We start from the raw sequence: 22,511 nt of genomic DNA on the forward strand, positions 1-22,511 counted from the left end.
CTTCTGAACAACTGCAGTTTACAGTGTTTTAAAGTAAACTGGCTCTGGTTTTCTCAGAAATGTCTACACTGATGAGCAGGTGCCAATACAACTGACCTCTGTCCACGCTCTAAGCCCATTTGACATCTGTGGGTTTTGTATCCTACAAGTCCTATAACCATGGTGCAATACTTGGTCTGAACAAGCAAGGCCTCTGAGAAGTGAATGGCATCCAAAAAACCCATCATTTAGGTTGCTCTACATCTCCTTATCATTCAAAAAACCTTTGAAAGCTAATGTGTCCACACTAAACACCATGACCCAAAAGAAATACAAATATTTTATTCAGTAAATACATTTCAGTGGGAATACAGGAAGACGTTTGACAGGATATAGAAAGAAATATCCATAGTGCAGGGGATAACATCTCAAAAAGTTCATCATGCATTCTCTCACACTGAGAATTAAAATTCACAGATTTTTTCATAGAAATGCTTGAAGGTTCACATTTGACTCCCTGCTGTTTCTCAGCCTATGATGTGGTGTCTTTATCAGAAAGTTCAGCAGAATTGTTGATTACAATTAACTAAATACAGGCTACAAGTCCACAGGCATCAGAGAACACAACATTAGGCATTTTGGAAAGAAGAGTTGGAAATAATTTTGCAGGAAGGTGGACAGAAAAAATATAAAACTATATATTAATTAACTGAATGTTACAGTTGTGAAGGAATATTTTACAGCTGTTGCTGCAGAACAAGTTCCCATCTTGGTGGAATGCAGTGAAAACTGCTCCCCTTTCATTAGATTTCCAACAAGTAGTGCTAATAGATTCATTTTCTTCCCCTAGAAAACCATTATCTTTATTTGCAATATTTTCTAAGCAAAAAAAAATTCTTTTGTCATTTCCTTCTCCTTTTAACCCAACCACAATCAATTGAAAACAAACTACTTACAGATACATTTCTCAAAGTGCCTGTATTTGTATTTTCTGTTCCCTTTGAAAAAGGCTTTTCAAAATACTTCTGTATTAAACACTCAAAGGAAGGAACTGTGTCGCTGGGGTTTATCAGCCATGCTGCAATCCTTGGATCTAACACGACAATATCAGCAACTACAAAAATAAGTTATTCAAAATACTTAAATTACCTCCCATCCTGAAAAATAGCTCTAAAGTTTTGTCCATCTTTCCTGCATGCACACATCACAAAAGGACAGGTAGTTATAAAAATGTTAAATAGAGAATTTGCAGCTCTAACAAATGGTCAGTATTATGACTACACAGGAGGAAGTTCAGTATTGCATATTTTTGAAGAAGGTTGTGTTGTTAGGTTGGGGTGGAATTTTTTAGTTGGTTGATTTTTTTCAAGTTTTCAAATGTAAGTAAACCTTTGGCTCCTTAGCTTTACTGTAAAAACCTCTCTTTTTTAGAACTTAAAAACTTCAAGCTGGAGTTTTTCTTATGAGATTCTCCCTCTGATACAGTTTTGTTAATGTTTTTGTTAACTTGACTGATATGCACAAAATTGCCATTAGGGATCAGGGAGAAATTTACTTCCTAGCAATCAGACTGAGATTGTTAATGTATATATGAATTCACATATGGGTGCACAATGCATTGTTTCCAAAACTCAGAACCTTTTGTCCTATAGGATCATATGTGCTTACACTGCACTGTCATGTTCACATTGATGGATAGGATGGGCCAAGCCCAGTGCTGTTTCACTGCCCTTTGAACTACAATCTCAACATGTGTCCTACATGCTCTACAAAGAACAGGAGAAACTAATAACTAGACTGCTTTGTGATATATTCAAAGATAAACCTCTTCAGTAAGCCTCTTCAGTAACTCCTAAGTAAGTTCAAATGATAACCTACAGGTACATTTATAGAGAACTTCACGCTAAACAACCTTCCAGACTGTTACCTGGAAGCAAATTTTAATGTCCATAATGCAAGTTACACCTACAAGACTACTCTAAAGAGAATTTTAGGGGTTTTGTTTGTTTTTTCATAGCAGAAATAATGTGTAAGGAAGCATCAAATTTCAAAGTTTAAAAACCTACACAAGAATTCAAATCCCATGGATCAGATAGGATCTATCTGATCTATCTAGTACTTCTTGAATGTACAGGTTATAAAACTGTCACTTTTGCCAGTCCCATTACAGCATTTCTTTCCCCACCTTTCCCATTCCCAGTGGTAGTTTTTGTACAGATCTTCACACCAGATTTTAAACTATCATCAGTTTACTGTGATTTACTGAAACTTTTCAGATGCTAAACATGAGCTGATGACTGTCCATAGAGGGATCCCTTCCTGTATACTTTTGTAACTCACTCAGCAGTAATTTGATATCCGGAACAAAAAAATAAACCCAAAAAACCCTGAAAAGAACACCAAAACAAAAAAGATGTTATGTTTACATCTTATGCCTGCTGTTTCTAGTTGTTTTTAAATCTGTAGAGAAGAGTCTTACTTGTTCCTATCAAAAACACAAGGGCCTATTCAAGTGATTCCTAATTCTGACAACTATGCACATCTCTGGGATTTATTTTAGCCTTTCCTTTGAGCAGACAAGGTTTTTTTCTAGGGAATATGAAACACGAAGTAGTTTGACCTTTTCAGCTATACTCAGGACTGTGTTCAGAACTTTTGTTTCCACTGGAAGCTATCCTCAAATTACTCAATGATCTAATTCCTACTCGGAGAAGAAATGTATTATTTTGACATGCCAAGCCTCTGGTCACAACATCCCCCAAGAAGGGTGTTCTTTCTCATGGTATTAAACTCTGTTTTTCAATATATTACTTAACCACCAATTCAGTAATTTCTACACTTAGTGATTTTAACAGAAACACCAATAGCACAGAGATTACAGGATGAAATCATAGATTCAATACTTGCCTTGTTTCCAGCTGATTTCATTACCATAAACTTGAAGTAGAGTCCTCAGGAAATCTTTTGCATTGAAGCAAATTATTGGAACTTTGCACTGTAGCATTTGAAACAACACTTGCCTGCACAGAAGAAGTTCATTAACACACACTATATTGCTGCTAGATTTAGTCAATCTATTTACTTTGTTCTTTTGATTAGCACCTAATACTAAACAGTTAACCCAAGACATTTCCTTATGCCTATAAGAACAGAATACTGCATTTGAATATTAAATTCTCAATTCAATAATACTCAAAGCTATGCTCTCTAAGAAATTAAAACATCCTAGCAGATATGCTTTATCACATCTACATAAAGAAAATAAATCATTGTTTAACTCTCAAAGTGCAACCTTAATCCAAAACACCAACTGCATCCCTGGCATCCCTGTAACACTTCAATACACCCAAGTAAGATTACAGAGGCTAAACTGATGAAGCATTATAAAACACTGATTTAAAAGTTACCAGACAATCTAAATTGCCATAACTGCCCTGTGATAATGTGCTGTTGAAATCCAAAATTCTTCATCTTTGTTGTGTATTTCCATACTTCTTGAAATGTCTATAATTCCCTCATTCATACTATTTCAATTAGATATAACCAACTATATATATATATAGATTACTATATAGATTTACTAACTACATGTGTCCTTTTTTAATAAGTTTTATTTTGGGCAATATAGACAAATAATAGTTTTTATAAAGCATTTTTGATGGTATGAGACCACAATTCCAAGGGTTTGGACAGATTAGAAATCACATAGATCACAAGGTATTGCTGTATGCATTATAGATCCATTCTTAAACAATTGCACTATTTTTATAATAAAAAAATTACTCACAGGTTTCATCTAAATGCTAATATCCTTATTCAACTTATTACTGAATTTTTACTGTTCTACGTACGTGCTTCATTGATATGTTATTCCCAATTCACAACAACCTATATTCAAACTGACAACACATTATTAAGTTACTTGTCATGTAACCCCAGTATTACAGCTGGTGAAATACAGGTCAGCAAAGTGACTTGTTTCAAGCCACAGTGAAGCAGTGGAAGAGATGCAACTAACAACCAAGTCCAACATCTTGAAAATTAATGTTTAATAATTTAATAATCCACATTCAGCTGCTTACTATAACACAGATATTACTGAAAATCATAAAGTATTCTGATGAAGTTTTAACATGCTAGACTATTACACCTAAGAATCAGGTTGGGTTCTCATTTCTCCCTTTACAGGACATGATTTCCAAGTTAATAGGAATAAAAATGGACTTTGGTTACAGCAACTGAAGTTTAAAACATAGTCCAACTTTTTATTAAAATTTAGTCCAAGTATTAAACAGATACAGAAAGCCTTTACTTCAAAAATTAAATTGTATTATTACTGAATATTAGTAAAACTTCATTTGGAATGTCAAAAGCCATTAAAAAATTCTGTACCAAAAAAAAATTGAAGTATTAACAAAACCCAGAAAAGGTGTTTATCAAAAAAAATGTCCATCAAAAATGTACTAGCTAAGAAATGCAGTTCAGGAAATAGAAGATAAAATCCAAGATAAACCTGGACAAAACATATTCCTTGATGCCATACAGCATCTCCAGGTGAATGTAAACAGCTCCTACCAGAATCCCAACCTAATTCTGCAAGGGCTGCAGTCAGTGATATGCTGAGCCCAAAGGAATAGTCTATTCTTATTTGGTTTATAGTAGCCCAGACTTGACATGGAACTAATACAGCTAATATGAAATTCAATGAGCTTGACATGTAAGGAGATTAGGCCTGTGCTAAGTAACCAATATCATTACTGCTGAAAGCATATATAAAGCAAAACTATTTTTTCCTACATATTCTCCTCACCAAGAAAATTTCTTGTGAGCCTGTTCTTGTTCCCAGAGAGATGACTGTTGAGTTTTTAAATAAATTAATTTATCATTTTCATTAGCAGCATTCCAAGTATAGCCAGTTAAATTGTGACTGGGAGGACAAGGGTGATCAGTCTGATTCTTCACCAGCACAACAACTCCTTTTACTGATGAGGTAGAGGCCTGTTAAGTATAATGAGAATAGTGTTTCCTCTGACAGATTTTGTGCAATCCTATGAAGAAAAATTCCCGAATAGTTTACAATATGAAACCTGTTATGTACTCTAGTTTCTTCATACACCACTGACACAGTAGAGGAGCATGCAAGTGCTTCAGCCTTGAGACAAAAATCCCAGTGGTTTCATTTTCTTTAAGTTTTACTTGGTAGTTTAAAATAAAACATAATCTAAATATTAAGATTTACTTCATTTTAAATGTACATTTCAGTATATCATACACCAAAGTGGCTCCCAAAGAACAGGGGTTTGTGTTTATCAGTTACATGCTGTTCAAATAGCTCCCCAGAACTGACTCTAAACAAAACTCATCCTTCACTAACCTGCTCTGAGTTGAGCTGCGAAGAGCCATCTTGAAATATCATAGTAGTTACAAAAGCCACTGCCTGTTCTATCATTGCAAGCAGTTCATTTTTTTCTTCAGATCCTAAACTGCTGATATCACAAGGATACTTTCCAGATGACTCTATCTGTCCAGGAGTACAGCTGTATCTTCTTTCATGTGAGGACACATAGGTATTTACATGCAATCTTCTTGTTTTCTCTGAACACGATGTAGACACATTTTGCTTTCTTTTAAGAGGAATAACTATTTTCTTTTCCCCATCCTTCAGATATTTTGCTTCTACTGAAAGACTCCTTTCTGGATATCCCCATGTGGGCAAGCCTGATTCCTGGTAACAGCTCACTATTTTGGTGTCTTGACTGCCAAGTATTTCATCCATATGCACTGTCCTGACTATCTGACCAGCAGTTCTTTTTTCAGAGCTGGCAGTTGCTTTTAAAATGGCAGTTCTGGTATCACAAAACTCCTGGGAAAATTAGAATTTTTTTAGCACTCCAATTACTTGGCTTAATAGGAGAAATTAAAAAGTAAAAAAGTAAATTTAGGTAATTTGCTTTCAAGAAACCAAAATTCTATGAAAAAATGTTGATACTAACAAAACAGAGCCAGTTTAGGGGAACCACATTACACAAACCAAAATTCACGTACTTATCAGAAGAGATTATTTTGTTGACATATACTGTTTACATTCATAACCACTTTTTTTTTTTTTAATCTTAGTCCAACACTAAAAAAGGCAAATTAACAATCACAAGATGCATCTAGTCCAGAAGCATGTCTTCCATAGTGACAAGGTTATTAGCATCTGAAGAGGGAAGAGATCATTCATCTTTAGCTTACAACATTCAGAGCTTTTTTCATGACAGCTTCATTTGTTATAGAATTTTTGGCAAAGGATTTTAATGACTGCTTTGGAAGTTCAAGCACAAGTCAACCGGATCCCTTCAAGCAACTTACAGGATTGTAAGACATACCAAAAATACATAAGAAAGTTCCATTGAAGAAGTATTATCAGCTGTATGAGTAAGTGTTATATTATATTCTATTCTATGTACCCCACTATACCCAGAACAGTTTTCCTACTCCAGATAGTCCCTGGATCCCTTTACAGCAGCATGCTACTAAGCAGCACTAAGCAAGATGCTGCATGGTAATGTTTGAATTCTACTCCTTCATCCTGATTTCCTTCAGAAATGTCCTTGGTATGCTACTGACTCTAGTAATTTCTTACTATTTACTTTGCTAATTTCTTCTACAAACTCCTCAGCTGAGATAGATCCTCTGTCTTGATTTCATGAACAAGGACTCTGGAATGGCAGTGACCTTTCCAAGATTCCCCAAGGTATATGTGTGTTTAGCTATTTACAGATACACAGATTTGCATCTTCCCTCAATACTTTTTACATCTCCATCACCAAGCAAGCTTTCTGTTCCTGAGGCATTTGAAAAAATCATGTATTAGTGACGCATTTGCAAGCTGTTCCTCAAAGTTCACTTGAACTATACTATTGTATATTTCATTTAACTTAGTCAAATGAGGCAAGTACAGAATAATCCAAATTCTGTTAAGGCCACATTTTTGCATGATGACATTCTTTAGTCGTCTCCTTCATACTGTTTCTTAACCATACCTTTTCCTGACAGAATTTAGTGTTCATTTTAATCTTCAATATTCTGCTTTGAATAAATCCCTATACTACCTACAATGTCCTGGGTTTGGAGGGAAATTCTATAAATTTTCTTTTAAAAGCTTCTTCAATTTTAAATAGTTTTCTTTTCGAAAATTAAGCATTGCTGTCTTACCTATCTTTCAATGCCTCAGAAATATTATGGTCTCTGTCAGAGCACCTTTCAGAAGGAAGATTTTGAACCTGATCTCACACAGAATCAAATAAAAACCAATTTCTCTCGTGAGTTCTCTAACTGTTCCACAAAGCACTTGTCTCCTAATTTTCAGTTGCAGCATCATGATTAAGCTTCACATTCACCCACTCCACTGGCAGGTAACTGAAGTCTCTCAAAATTAGTGTATTTTCTTCTCTTCTAGCCCAGTCTCATTCGGTACATCTGCTGTCATTACCATTGCAAGAACGAAGGCCTCCTCACTTCAAAGGAACCACATGTTCCTGCTGTGCAGGGCTCCCTCCAGTTCCCAAGAGGAGGGTTTTCACTGATCAAAGAATACTGTCCATCTCCATCCCACATCCATATTGATTGAGCAAACCACAATGACAAAGCCAGTAAGTTCAGGCCTTTTCTATGGTTTTGCAACACTCCTCAACCCAGTTCCCATATTCCCAAACCTTAGAACTAGGGAGTCAAAGATGAAGAAGGCTTAAGAAAGATTGCTCTAGATCATACTTCACAGGATCAACTCTACAGCAAAAGTGCAATTACCAGGTTCTAAGTAAACAGAAAAAGGAAGCTACTGAATAAAGACAAATTAATTGGACTTATGCAATGCTAATCAAAAGGTGGGTGCTATAAAGTTATCAGAAGGGGAAAAATAACATCATGGAAGGGCCAAATGTTTAAGAGCCATAGAAAGACAACTAATTCGCTTAAGTGCATTTTCCACTCAAAATGCAAATAGCTTTATCATTTAACACAGCAGAATTTGAATTAGGACACTCTAGTAATTATAGAACCACGAATAAGCAATTCTCTTTTAAAGGTTCAAAAAATAAGAACAAAGCAATTTAATTATCAAGTCAGAATAATACAGCTGGAACTACAATTAACCACAGGGAGAAACAGTGGCTTCCGTGACAAACTGATCTTCTATTAGAAATAATGACATGGCTGGAAGAGGGAAAATGACTCCCAGGATATAGTTTCATAATTTATGTCAATGCAGGAAGATTTCATTAGATGCAGTGAGACAAAATTAGCATCTCATCACTACAAAAAGGGGTTCCACTACTATCCATGTGCACATACAGCTGCATGAACATCTGTGAGCCAGTGTAACTTGTAGGAAACTATTCCACTCCACATAAGAAATCAGTTTCCTGCATCATGAGCAACCTGAATGGACTTGAAGTGTGCAACATGAACCAGAGTCAGAGTAAGGAAGGCAGTGAAATTTGCAGCAAAGCTCAGTTGCAGCATCTCCAACTCATCAATCGACTCTATGGATTTTACAATCACAGCCTGAGCTGGGGCTTGCCAGTTACCTGCTCCCACTCTTGCACTGGCACTCACTTGCATGCACATCAAACCAAATTCAGAGAGAAGATTAAACCCAAAATTAATCTTCCTAATATAAAGTAATTTTTCATATGAATCAGCTCAATTTATGATTATGTGCTAGTGATTGTTCAGTGACAGAGGTCTAAAAAGATTTCTAAATCCTAGTGACTGAATGTGGCACCATCATTCCTGATCAATCTGTCATAAAAGACCAATTTCCTGTGAAAAGGGAACAGAAGTGGCACCAAGACTCTCATAGGTAAATATAGGCCAAGTGTAAAATAAGACAAAGGAAGTTATCTGAACTATGACTGTATAAAATATTTAATGACAAAGCTTGTTATGAAAGAACCAGTCTATAACTTCAAACCTGCTACAAGAAGACTGCTTTTAGTGGTTTTCAATTTTAGAAAACACTTGCCTTTTCATTTCTCAGATGTGCATCCTTATCACCTAGTTTGCTTTCCTTTGTCTTCTCTATACCTTTAAAAAAGAAAAAACAATTTACAATAAAAATGAATCTGCAAGCAGCCCACATAACTTATGCTACATACAGGGTTATATTACTCACATTTTTACCAAACCTGAAAAAACTGTTAGTGTCATTCATGCTTAAAAGGGCCCTGCAGGTTCCAAAATATGCATATGCAAAAGCCTGCTCTGTCACCATTAAAAAAAAAATACTTTAAATTTGCTACAAAGCAGAAAAACATTTTTCATGGCATTCAGAGGAAGCATTGCTGTAATTCCATAAGTATGTGTATTTCCCTCTTTCAAGAAAACTCATTTTGGTCACAATAAAGCTCAGGGTATGAGTATGAAGGAAAAAAAAAAGAAAAATGCAAACTCTAGAAACTTTACACAGCTTATATGTTTTCTTGGAATTCAGCAGTAGTATTCCACAAAACCTTGGTTCTATAAAGCATTATTTGTATCTGAGTTTAGCATATTGGGTCTTATAAAGAACTGACCATGTTTCACCTGCAGGGGATATTTTTTTTCACATTGTTCATCCTGCTATAGAACAGGCATTTTAAGACCAGGTTAGAGAGCTAGGAGAATTCAGGCCTGGCAAACTGACAGAAAGATAAGGTGGCACCAGTCCCATGAGAAGCAGGACAGCCACCAGTGCTGGGTCTGACACAGAGCACAGCACAGCTGTGATTCTGGGTCCCCACTGGACTGCCAGAGACCTTTAGCCCATGGCTCTGAAAGCAGAGACACATTGCAGTTCCAAGCAAGTCTTGTAAATGCACCTCAGGACTCACACCATGGCAAGTGAAACCATCTGGACATGCATTTCCTTTCTGCCTTAATGTCGCCCAGAAGTGCCAAGAAGAGGAGAAGCAAGTGAAGACTGGAAAGAAGGAGGCAGGGGTAAAAGGCTAGCAGTATTTACAATCTCTGTGGGTATACAGAGAGGAACAGGAAAAAAGAGAACTCCCCTCAAGTGCAGGTCTCTCCAGAGTTACAATTAGTTAGGACCCCTTTATTTCTAGATTATCTTATTGCCCTAAGGTGCTCTAAGACACCTGATGGGCAAAGTACATATTTTGTCCCACATACTGAGTACAACACTAAACTGCTGTCGTCAGCTATGAATTTGCATTACCAGCAGCAAGGCACTTTCTGAATCAAACATAGTGTTGACCAGTGTCAAACAAAGCATAAGGTGATCTATTTCTATTTACTAGAACTGTCTTAAAAAAAACTTCTCTGGACAAATCAAGACCCTGTACTTACAACACTAAAAATTTTTGAAGACTAACTAGCTTAATCTACAAAAGAAACTAAGCTTATTTCTACATGTTGGTGTAAGTGTATAATCAGACATTTAGATCCAGCTCGAACTTCTCATCCGAGTTGTTAGAACAGCAAATATGGCACAGCTGGTTTTGTAGCTGAAAACATTTTAAGTTTGGTTTTCTTGACACTTTCTACAACAATAAGATAATAAATTGATAGTATGTGAGTTTACATTCAGTGATTTTGTTTCACAGCTACTTTTTCTTGACAGACCCACCCCCCAGAGCAGATGATAAGGATTCCATTTCTCTCCTTCAGCACACAATAATCAGTATGAAAGGTACTGAAGCAGTCTGCAACGTCCCATTTCTGAATTATGACAAAGTATCACCAGATGGCAGCAGAAACCCATCCTTGCCTTCCAGCTCCTCAAGGTTTGATGGAAACATTAGAGCTCCACTGCTAGGATAACCACAGAACTTCACCAACTAAGTCAACATTGCAGATATTTGTTCTATTTGAGCCCAATATTTACCTTCTAAAGACAAACAGTTTTTCCATTAAGTAAAATTTAAAAATCTATCTCTAAAATATAGCTCAATACAGTCTGAAACAGATAACTGACATCAGAGGTTTCCACTTGTTTTTGTAAGGGAAGCAAACTTCTTTACAGACCCACACTAAAGCTATATACATCTATATAAATATATACATACGTGTGTGTGTGTGTGTGTGTGTGTGTGTGCGCGCGCAATTGAAGTAAAAGATCAATTAAACTGGGCCTAAAAAGAGATTCAATTTCCTTTAAAAACATCTGGGTTTTGGTCCCAGATGTACCATTTCAAACATTTCAAAATTAAGTCTTCACGTATTTCTTAAAACATGTATCACTCATTTACAGAGCTGTTAACTACCATCTTTGCCACTACTACACCACCAGGATCCACTGATCCAATACTTTACTGAAAGAGGACCCTGAACCATAATTTATATAAGATAGAGGCTGCAAAAACCATGATGTACATGCAAATACATGTTAGATTTAAACCTCATTAATCAGATAATATTCCAGGATCTAGTGCTCAGGACAAAAGAGACAACTGAAATTAAGTAAAACTCTTAACTTTCTATCTACTTCTTCCCAGAGCTACAAGATGACAGACTGTGACATGCACAGAACTGGGAATAAAAACTGCACCTTGCGAAACCTCCCTAGTATCCACAATGTTCTAGATGTGCTGAGGCACTTTTAACATTACCTAGATTCTTCTTTCACTGGGAATTTTGTTCACTCTTCCCCCTAGAATTTCACAAGGGGCACACTACTAATGAGTATGTGTTTTAAGGACAGACATGAGTCTGGAGAGTTCGCAGGTCACAGGGGAAGTTCCAAGTATCTCCAGTGATCTTTAAATTTCTAGACCAGAGACACGTTAATGTATGCATCTAATTAATAACATGGAATAGTATTACTTAAGTAACAGTCTGAAATTCCCATATACTTCTGTACCACATAGCAGGCACAGAAAGAAAAAACATTAAATTGGGGGTACCATGCCTTGCACTCACATATCATTTAATGGGAAAAGTCCCAGCAAATGTCACAGGTATAGCTTAATTCCCCTTCTAAACCTGTAAATTTAAACTCTTACCTTTTCTTTTCCTCTATTTAAAAACAGGGACTGGAGGTTTGATATTGCTGTGTTTCGATTTTTCAAGTAAAAAACCCAAATAGGTAAGATTTACTCACTCTGGTTATTTTCTCTGTTAGTCTGAACTTCTACAGGAATAGACTGCAAAGCTGTCATAATCCTCTGAGCAGTATCAGACAAAGGCACTTTAGAAATCTCACATCCTATGTATGATGTGTACCGCTCCATTTTTAACATTAAACCTAAACACAGAACACACAAATTTTGAATTAATCAGGGCTACAAGAAATCCTCCTTTATATTGTTGAAATTAAAGACAAAATAGTTAATGTGTTCAGCCATTCATTCTCAATAGAAAATTACATTTCCTCACCGACATGCTCATGAGTACTGAATTGGAAATAAAAATGTAGTAATTTATAAAAACTTCTTTGAAATGGTGTTTCAATACACTGATTAAAAAATCAGCAGTCTTAAGTACAGCAAACTTGTACTAAAAAAAAAAACCAACAATATATATCTGAGATATACAAAATGTATGTCTGAGATACTTTCCCCCTCCCAGCATCTTTAAACTAGACTATACCTAGCACATGCATACATTTACTGTTACTAGTGCTTGAATTTTAGCAGAAAAAATACAATTAACTTTCAATTAATTGCCAAAATTAAGCCAACACAAAATTAAACAATCATTACTATCACAATATACAGCCATTAGTTATGTGCTATTTCAGAAAATGTTTGTAATAGAAGACCTCTATTTTCTTAAATTTTGTATAATTGATGCATTTAAATACTGACATGTATTGGTAATTTTAGAATACCTGCTACAGCTTATCAATTTAAGAAACTGGTCAGCAACACCTATTGTCTCTACAAGCTTTGACCCCAGTTACTGTTGTTCTAAAATTTATCCTTTTGTGAAAAGCAGTTGGTTTTCCTGTTGACCTGTCCATATTCTGTAATACCTACAAAATACTTGAAGAATCCTTAGGTACAACATACATTGGAGAATCACAAGTAATGGTGTCCACACTGATGATTTTTTGTTTTACAGTTAAGACCAGAAGAACATGTAAAGCTTGACACAAACACAAGAGAAATATCCAACATTTTAAAAAATACTTGGAACATCCAAGCTGTACAAGTCAATTGCTCTACCAAAACTGCTGTTCACTCCATTATTCCTACACAAGTTAACAAGTGGAGTCCTGTTACTCTGGTCTTCTTCCACTAAACCCAGTGCATGAGCAGATTGTCAAATTTAACCATTCACAAACAATAGTTCCTCTGCCTACCTGAAAATGGTTTTTTTGGCTTAAGACCACAGGTACATTGCAACTTTTAATACTTACAAGTGCAAACATTTGCATCCAATTCAAAGAGGAACATCCATCATTCTGCATTAGCACTGGCTTTATCTATCTAGCTCTAATTAGCAAGCATGTGAAGGAAAGGGAGAGAGGTGGAATGGCTTTCTTTTCCCTGACATTCCAAGAGTCAGAAGTACAATCCTTCCCCGCACACAACTCCTCCTGACTTTTATAATTAAGAACAACACTTCCTGCACAGGGTTAAAGTGCTCCCTGACTTCTCAGGCTGGGAAGCAGCAGTCACAGCCTCAGGGGCAGAGCAAAATGAGAACCCATCAGACTAAATATAAACAAGACACCATGCCTGAGAACAGGCCTACAAAAACCCATACAGATTCACCATAAATATTAAACACACTGAACTGAATTTATAGAATTTGGCATTTAATAATAAACACAAAGTATAGAGTTAAGCAGCATGAAATCCACATAGAAAGACACCCGACCAGTAAGCTAAAAAAAAATTACACATTTCAAAATAAGTTATAATCACATAAAAGTTCACAGTCTGCTATCAAAATAGTTTTAAGACTATTGTTACTGAATTTAAAGCTAATATTCTAACCTTCATCAATCTATACAATGCTTGAAAGCAAGCACAGCTGATCCCATCAAAATATAAAAGACTGGAAGTTATCATACTATAAAAGCCTATTTAGTTCCATTGATATATTAGGAAGCTATATAAAAATTTGATAAACAGCCTAAAAATGCACATGAAAGCAAAAGTACGAAAGCATGAGCACTCTGAATTGAAATGCCTATCATTATAAATTACAGGGCAAACTCAGAAGTACAAAAGATAAATTTAAAATTCTTTTTCACTGACAAGCCCAGTATAAGTATGGACTGGTTTCAATGGAGAAGATAGGCCATAAGTTAAATGAAGAGATGTTGGAATGGTCTTAAAACAGATGGTCTTGCTAGTAAAAACAGATCCTGGTACATATTCCAACACATTTTTAACAAAACCAAGTCTTCTTAGAACTCTAAGGGAAACAATCATGGAATATCTGCCTTGGAGAACTCTCCTCTTCACTCTAAGCACATTACATTCATGTTCTAAAATCTGGAATGCCTCCTCCACATTTATTTTGCAGTTCAATCAAAAGTTCTTAGCTTGCAAGAAAAGTTAACTTGAGGGAATGACACATTCCTTTTGATGCTATGCTGTGTGCAGCAGAAATGAACACACAGGCCAGCAGAAGAACAGCCTGAACATACATCTTTCAAATAACCAATAATCTCTTTGTATCCAAGAGTTCAGAAAATCTGAGCTGGAACTCTGCGGGCAGAAGCCGTAAAGCACCACACAATCCCAGCTGGTAACAGTGGCAGTTCAGATTCACTACAGTGACAGGTAAGTGTCAGCCTTGACAAGCTAAATGTTTATTATTCCATAACCTCATGGACAGTTCACATTAACCTTTTCCTTTCTTAAGGGTACAACGCTGTTCAGACATTAAGAACTCCACTGGCTGTTGAATTCTCATCTTCCAGACCACTGACTTTAGCCTGAGACTGCTGCTCAAGCTTCTCTACCATCTCTTTCAAGTGCTCTTCATCTGTGAAAAAATACACATACAAGTCTCTTTCCATCTGAACCAGCTTATTGGACTCCAAAAAGCTTCTCTTCAACTTCAGATCAGCAACCAGATCCTTAAGGAGATGACTTAATTTATCTAAATCCACTTCCAGTTCGTGACACTGCTCAGCAAGTTCCTAACAAAAAATACAAGACAAAAAATAATTACTTTTATATTGTTAATACACTAGCTGAACTACAAATATAGGGTTTTTTTGCTTTGGAAAGCCACTTGTTTATAATTGAAAAGTAATCACAAAAAAACCCAAAAAAACAGAGAACCAAAAGCCAAGGGATTCCATTCAATTTATATAATTTTTGAGCTCCATGTAACAGAACTCACATCAGGTTATGCAAATGTAATTTCATTTACTTGTTGACCAGATGAGTTTAGACCATAAGAATCTGACCCTGACCTAGACAGATGAGTGAATGACATTTTCAATCAATTACAAATCTTCATAGCTAGTCAAATCTTAAAAGGGAACAAACAAAAAAAGACCACCAAAAAAAGCCACATCAATTTTACAATTCAATCATTAATTACCAGCTACAACTTTTCAAACTGGCATTTTTCTGATAGTTCAGTACAAGCAGACTCATCATTACTTGCATATTATTCCCTTATTAAAGGAATTACTTTTCTTGAAAACAGTAACAGTAGAATGAGATGTTATATTTTAAGTAACTTAAATAGGAAGATATTTCATTTAATCATGTGCAATCCCTAAATACGTACTGTTCCAATTACAGAGTGTCATTTTTTAATAAAAACTGTTCTATATGTTGCAAATTCACTTGACAGATGAATGTTAAATATATTTTTATGTAATTAACCAAGGAAGCATTATGTAACAGAAGATTTCCCTGGATGCATTTTTGAGGTATCTACAATGATTAAAAAACCATAACAAGGTGCATTTAATACACCCTGTTCCCATTTAAAAGATGTTCTAAATGCAACAGCTGAGGGCTGTGTAGCAGGACTGTCCTGCTACACTGTTCTTCCAAATTCTGGTATTTTTATTTTGTCCTAATGATCCACCCACAGCCAAGTTTTTAAGGGGCAAAACTGTACTATTGGGCTCTTAGAGGTAACAGGGGAAAAAGCCCATATGAAATTAAGAGCAACTTAAATGAGTTTTCCAGTGAGACCCTATCCAGACAATGTATTTCCCACACCACAAGCTTACAGGAATACAGGACTGCACATGTATTTGAAAGAAATTCGGTTAGAAGCAACCATCGGCCCAGAAACAAAAAATATTACCTGTCAGCATTTACAAAAACCCAACATTCGCCAAGAACAATGTAAATACAGCATCCATCATCATTATGTTAATACGTTTGTTGCTGATAAGTGGAGACAGTTTGTGTGTCTCCAGCCTTTACACTACACTTTGATCAGTAAATAACATTGACACACAATGCAGTAATTTTTTAAAAAATCAATAATGACTTACCGGATTCTGGAGTCGTATCTGATTTGCTCCACAATAGAGAGCACCATGAAGCACATCCACATCCCTTTCCAGCTTGGACAAAAGGAGACACTGCTCTTGAGCAGATGCTGCCAGCTGATCTTCTACTGCAGCACAGTCCTGCTTTAACTTCTGAGCCATCTGCTCCAGGCTTTTGTATGTTTTAAACAATTGTTGTTTTTTACTTCCTCCTTCCAGGAACTGGTATAGCCTGCAACAAGTGAAGTTAGAAACACAAGCACTTTTAAGTTTCCTAAGCACTCAGTCATCATTAGTTAAGAGAAGATATCTGTGTTGAGAAGTCAGAGGACAAGTTAGATTAAGTGCTGCTGAGGGCATATTTACTACACTGCTGTATCTCCCACTGATTTCAGGATTCCACTTATATATAGCTAGTGATTAATAGGAATCCAAAATATTTCAGTATCATATTAGCAGCAATGAAATACTGAAGTAACATTTAGTAAGTACGTAATGAATGCAAATTGAAGTTGACAGTGTGCTTTTGCCAACAACTTCCTGACACTTCAAGGACTGCAAAATAAGATAGATTTTTTTTTTAAGTGCTGAAAGAAAGCAGACTTCAATGGCCAATGAGAAATAAGAACAATCTTTGTAACACTGTCAAGCTTACTGAAGTATTTCCTGTTTTCTATCTATGAAGAGACTGCTAAGAAATTCTGCAATTAGTTGCAAGTCATGCAAAAGACAGCATTACACACTACAGCAAACTGTACCTTTACACTGCATCAGGAATAGGCTAATAATGTTACAGACTTTGTTCAAATGTTACTACCATCTCTGCATAACAAAATCTTCAGGAGCTGAGCCCTAATATAAAATTAGACAAGCTTTGTTAAGAGTGGGAGCTATATTCCAGAAGTAACTGAATGCCTTTCAAACTGAAAAAGCAGACAGAAATATTCAGGAGAAACTTCACAATATACCTGAACAAAAATGTAAGAAGTTGACACAAACACACAATAGGAATAAAATTAATGCTGCCTGATTCTTGCAGTTATTCACTGTGCCAAACCATACTCAGCTATCACTCAGCAATTATTAAAACAATCAAATGTTTAAAGCACCATTCTAAAGGAGGAAGAGTCCGATAGTAACACACCTATAATTATACAACATACCTCATCAAAAGATTTAGTCTTGATGGAAGAGGAGCACAGCACACATCCCTAACTGTATCACCTGAACTACAGGGAGACTTAATTACTTAGATGGTGAAAAACCAGACACCATGGATGCCAGGACACTCACACCAGATGGCAAATCAACCAGTAAAAATGAGCTAAACGCATTTCATAGTCCGAAGGAATCATTCCTCTCTCCTACCACATGGGGGATTTTTGCTGGCTCAGCTGATGAGGCCATACATACAACCTGGGAAATCACTGCTGTTAACATCTATAGCTCCAGAGTAACATTCAGGAGGTCCTAGGTAAGACAGGTTTAGGTTTAAATATTCATGATGTTACAGATATTAATTAGGAATGCTTCAGCAATATTAAAAAGACTGATAATTGAGCAGTTTTTCCTCTGGCAAACCTGAGAAGGATTTGAAAGGACAAGGAATAAACAAGTTTCACATCTTGAAGGCTTCAGTTCTTGAAAATTCTAAATTCTAATTAGCTACAGTAAGTAACTAAGAACTTAGCAGCAGGGAAGGCATAGCTTGCCTGAGCCTTTATCTCCCCAGTATTATTCCAAAGTAAGTCTAAGTTCAATAGTGACTATAATACTTACCTGCAAGAGAAACTATCCTCTGAACTAATAGTGGTTTTTGGCTTTGCATGTTGAATTCGTTCAGCTATCACCTTTAGTCTCTGCTGCAACTCATCAGTGCTCTGTTTCAGACACTGTACCAAATTCTCAAGTTGACAGCTGATCTCCTGATGTTTCTTCATCTCCATTTCACAGGCCAGTTGGATAAGTTCAAATGATGCCTTCTGTCTTATCAAATGCCTGCCTATTTTATCTTGTATTGCAGCATAACAGTCTTGCCGAGCAATCTGGTGATTTAGGTATTCTTTCACCACTGGTGCAGTTAGAAGTTGTGCATTCTTCTTAAGAAGGGGAAGCAACTCTTCATTATTTATCTGAGCTATATTTTGTTTAATTGTTGAAATTTCACCACTTAAACTAGGTATTTTAGCATCAGTATTTTCTTGTTGCCCGATATCCTGCATAAAACAAAATATTTGTCAATTTCTTCATGGTTCCCTCCAAGATACTTCCCAAAAATTCCTTCAGTTCATGTAAGATTCATGTAGTTATGTTACCTTTATCTACAAAATTAAAGGAAAACTCCACAAGTAGTTTTACAGAATTTTACAACATAATGCAAATACAGATGAACAAAGTAGATAATAAATATATTTCAGTAAAAAGTAAGTTCATTCTATCCCAGAGTAAGGAAACAGTTTATTGTGTTCAAAATAAAAGAATTGCATTTTATCCAGCACCTATATTTCAAGCATGTCTAACTGAAATCTCACATGCAAACGTAATTTTTTATATTCAGTCAGATGATCAGCACTGCTGGCAGAATCAATCTTCTTCAAATTACTCTAATCAATCTAGCCCTATATATTAGTCATCCATAAATGAAAATATACAAACTGACATGATGCCTCAAGTTATTCCACAACTGGCATAAGCAAATACCTTTCCTTTCATTATGATTTCTCCAGTAGCCACATCTGCCTGTTATTCACTTGTTGAGAGACTTCTGGGGTTTCAACTAGATTCATTTAGTTGGTACAAATACTTGAGTTTCAAGAGTCAGTCAACTAACACTTTTCAAGCCTATGCTATGCAATATAAACAGGAATACATTTATCATATTGCCTCAATACCACAAAATTGCAACCAAAGCTAAGATTCTGTTTATTGTACAAAGAGCCAGTTCTAATTTAAAAACTCTAAGTTAAACTAAACTAGCAGGGTTCCATAAGTTCTAGGATTTTAAAGGTAGTAACCCTGGAAAGTAGAATTAAAGGTACTAAGCCATACTGAAGAATTTTTAACGATGGAAACAAGCCATTTCACAAGAGTGGTTTTGTGAGCAAGACTAAAACTTCAGAAAAGTGCAATTTCACTACATAAAAATAATTGAACTAACAGTAACTCAGCAATTCCTTTCACTAGATCCAGTTCACATGCTTGTCTGTTTAAAACTCCACTACCTTCTATCACCTTTCAGGCCTTACCTCGTCCAAGGACTGCAGCAGGCTCTCTGCACATTTGATAGCTGAATTCATGCCCTCCTCTTCAGCCTGCAGTTGAATTAGCTGGTTTTGACCACAAATATACGCAGCCTGGAGCCTGGCTATCTCATGCTTGACTTCACAAATTTCATTAGTGTCATCAAAAGTGACTTGCTTGATGAAATCTTCAAGTTGAAAGCTGCCTTCATGTGAACTTTCAGCACTTTCCAACATACCTTTATAAAAATGCTTTTGTATGTGTGACGTAAGTGCTGCAGTGCTTTGTTCCTCCAGAGACAAATATTTGTCCAAAGGAAGTTGAGAAAAAAACACTGGATGTGTATCTGAGTCTTGTTCTGAATCTGAAGCAGTGAAGAAAGAGGCAAATTTCTTCACTGCAGCTATAAGAGACTGCAGCTCATTGTCAAGTTTATTATTTGCTGCAATAAACACTTCCAGTCCTTCTTTCCAAGCCTTACGTGCTTCTTCCTCTCGGCTCTGGAATGTTTGTAGCAGGTGGCTGTTTTTAGTAACCAGCAGCTGAAGCTTATCATGCCGATGAATCTGAAGGTTTTTTAACTTTTGAAGAGTTTGAAGTTCTTCCTCTAATCTCTTCACTTCTTCCTCTTCTTCCCTGTTCTCCTCTTGGCTATTGCTTTTTGAACCCATGGGCTCCAAGGTTTTAAGGACTTCATCCAGTGCATTTCCTTCCAAAACAGGTTTACCACACTCGAGAAGTTTATTAAAATCTTGCAGTTCTTCTTCAGATACCACATGCTGCTCATTAATGTTTCCACAAAGCCACTTCAGAAATGATTTGTCTTCTGAAGACTCAAAGATCCAGTCAAAATCTTCTCCATCAAGCTCATCAGCCTTTGGATATCCAATTTTTTTAAGAGTTTCCACAAAATCCTTTCCACAGCTCATGATTAAAATATTTTTGTAAGCAAAAAAGATCCAAATACATGAAAAAATCTGCAGTATTATTCCAGCTTTAATTTTTTTGCCATTTAAAATGAATATTCAGTATTTTAATATAAAGAGTCTGTACAGGAAAAAGGAAGTGTCAGATCACAAAAAAATCCCCTGAATGGTGTTTTGGATTAAAGTGGCTATTCAAACACTAAAAACCTATTTTAATTTCAGATTATCTTACTATATTTTGTTAAGCAAATCAGGACATATTTTTGTATCAATTATATCCCAGATCTTTGCAAGCACTTATGTTTTTCTTTCATTCACATAAACTTAGTATTAAAATAGAATAACATCATTAATTTAAATGCAACAGATGCTAATATTGAGTAATTCATCGGCCTGCAAAAGTGATTTTAGTTCTAAAGTTTTCCTCCCATTCATTTAAAAAAACACCCACAATTTTTTTAAATCTTCCAAAGTGAGCGGGGTTTTCAGCTTGTTCTAAAAACAAAACTGCAGTGATGTTACACTGCACTTCAAGATCTTGGCTAGAAGGGGTTTTTTTTTACCTCGACAGCAGGCAGAATCTTGTCTTCTAAAGCTTTGTTTTAAAGTTTCCTCTGAAAATGGAACAAGAAATACTTTAGTATATAAATATCTCAACGTAAACCTGCAGGCTTTTTTATCAATTATAAAAAATTAAAATTAAGATCAGTGTAAAAATACTCTTTTGAGAAAACAGTCACAACTTACATGAAAAAGAAGTTTGCTGCTTTGCTGTTTCCCAGCAAATAATCAGCTTTGAGATACTAAAGTGTGTGTAACAGACAGCAAAGGATATAGGATAAATTATCAGAATGAGAGGCCTTGTCTGCAATACCCTGGTAATACCAAGGGATTTTCTTTTCAGTTTGATATTACCTAATACTTTGTTTCTAAAACATACATTTCACCAGAGAACCCAACTTTGCAAGCCAGCCTGGAGCGCTGAACAAGTAAAGGCATTCCTCTAAAATTCTCTGTGTGTCTGACTTAACTCAGTTATAGACTGCAGATGAAACAGAATATTACACGAGTTGCTGTCACAGGGCAGCGTTCCAACCTCCGTGCTCAGAAGGCCTGTCCTCAAAACACATAAATATGGGTGCCAAGAGGATGGTGCCAGACTCTTTTCAGCGGTGTTCAGTGACAGGACAAGGAGTAATGGCCATAAAGTAACACACATGTTTGACTTCAACACGAGGAAGAACCTCACGTTGAGGGTGGCAAGGCACAGGAACAGGCTGCGGGGAGATGGTGGAATCTCCCTCTCCGGAGACATTCCAAACCCACGCGGACGCGATCCTGGATTACCTGCTCCAGGTGACCCTGCTGCGGGGTTGGACTGGATCATCTCCAAAGGTCCCTTCCCAGCCCTAGTGATTGTGTGATTCTGTGCGATAACAGGCCCACCCAGCCCTGTGCGCGGGCAGCCCGGCCACCACAGCACTGCCACCCAACACAAACAACTCCGGAGCCCTGAGGGAGCACCGCGGCGCCCATCCCCACCCGGCACCGCACCAGCCTCACGGGCCACGTCCCGCCCCGGGGCAGCCACTGCCTCCAGCCCCACAGGGATCCCGGCCGCGGCGAGAGGCCGGAGGGCAGCGGGGACGCGGTGGCGGCGGCTGATCCCGTCCCGCCGGGAGCTTGTCCTGAACGCGCAGCGCCGCTCCATACTCACCCCAGCGCTCTGCTCTGCCCTGCCGCAGCGGCGGCTCGAGGGGAGGGGAGGGGAGCGAGGCGGGAAATGGCGGGAAAGCTGAAGGCAGGCTCAGGGAGGGCTGAGGGAAGGCGGCGGGATGGCTAAGGGAGGGCTGAAGGGAGGCTTGGGGAGGGTGAGGGAAGGGGGAGGCCGAGGGAGCAGCGAAGGAAGGCTGAGGGAAGGCTGATGGAATGCTGGGGAAAGGCTCGGGCAGCGCCCA

The 22,511-nt window shown here is 37.0% G+C and overlaps 2 protein-coding genes across 7 annotated transcripts in view; both read right to left on the reverse strand.

Annotated features, from left to right (window-relative positions):
* POLN (DNA polymerase nu) overlaps positions 1–5,838 on the reverse strand; it is an 87,189-nt gene extending 81,351 nt beyond the window's left edge. For all 5 annotated transcript variants that reach the window (XR_014851906.1, XM_085059638.1, XM_085059639.1 and 2 more), the window contains exons 1-4: positions 5,354–5,838; positions 4,790–4,977; positions 2,887–2,999; positions 936–1,093 (exon numbers count right to left, since the gene is read on the reverse strand). Coding sequence is in view for 4 of the 5 variants with exons in the window: in XM_085059638.1 (XP_084915764.1) it covers positions 936–1,093; positions 2,887–2,999; positions 4,790–4,977; positions 5,354–5,755 (861 nt within the window). In the remaining variant the exon portion in view is untranslated. The remainder of the gene's footprint in view (positions 1–935; positions 1,094–2,886; positions 3,000–4,789; positions 4,978–5,353) is intronic.
* A 7,867-nt stretch (positions 5,839–13,705) lies between these two features.
* Positions 13,706–22,366, reverse strand: HAUS3 (HAUS augmin like complex subunit 3). 2 transcript variants are annotated; one of them, XM_085059641.1, is made up of 5 exons: positions 22,271–22,366; positions 19,633–21,167; positions 18,167–18,603; positions 16,391–16,619; positions 13,706–15,064 (listed from the first exon to the last, which is right to left on the reverse strand). In XM_085059641.1, exons 2-5 carry the CDS (start codon positions 20,554–20,556, stop codon positions 14,798–14,800), a joined length of 1,857 nt encoding a protein of 618 aa, XP_084915767.1. In that variant the 5' UTR covers positions 20,557–21,167; positions 22,271–22,366; the 3' UTR covers positions 13,706–14,797. The 2 variants fall into 2 exon arrangements, with proteins under 2 accessions (XP_084915767.1, XP_084915768.1); XM_085059642.1 differs by lacking the exon at positions 22,271–22,366 and having other exon boundaries at positions 19,633–20,674; positions 21,117–21,167.
* Between the last annotated feature and the right edge of the window lie 145 nt (positions 22,367–22,511).

This window comes from Lichenostomus cassidix, chromosome 4 (assembly GCF_008360975.1).
Source record: "Lichenostomus cassidix isolate B80296 chromosome 4, HeHo_3.0, whole genome shotgun sequence".
Classification (NCBI taxonomy): domain Eukaryota; kingdom Metazoa; phylum Chordata; class Aves; order Passeriformes; family Meliphagidae; genus Lichenostomus; species Lichenostomus cassidix.

Excerpts from the sequence above, each read along its gene's own strand:
- HAUS3 (XM_085059641.1), bottom strand. The coding sequence starts at position 20,556 with ATGAGCTGTGGAAAGGATTTTGTGGAAACTCTTAAAAAAATTGGATAT. Across the intron at positions 18,604-19,632 it reads TGCTGCAGTCCTTGGACGAG|GATATCGGGCAACAAGAAAA; the intron begins GTAAGGCCTGAA and ends TGTTTTATGCAG. Across the intron at positions 16,620-18,166 it reads GAGGATAGTTTCTCTTGCAG|GCTATACCAGTTCCTGGAAG; the intron begins GTAAGTATTATA and ends CACTTGTTGCAG.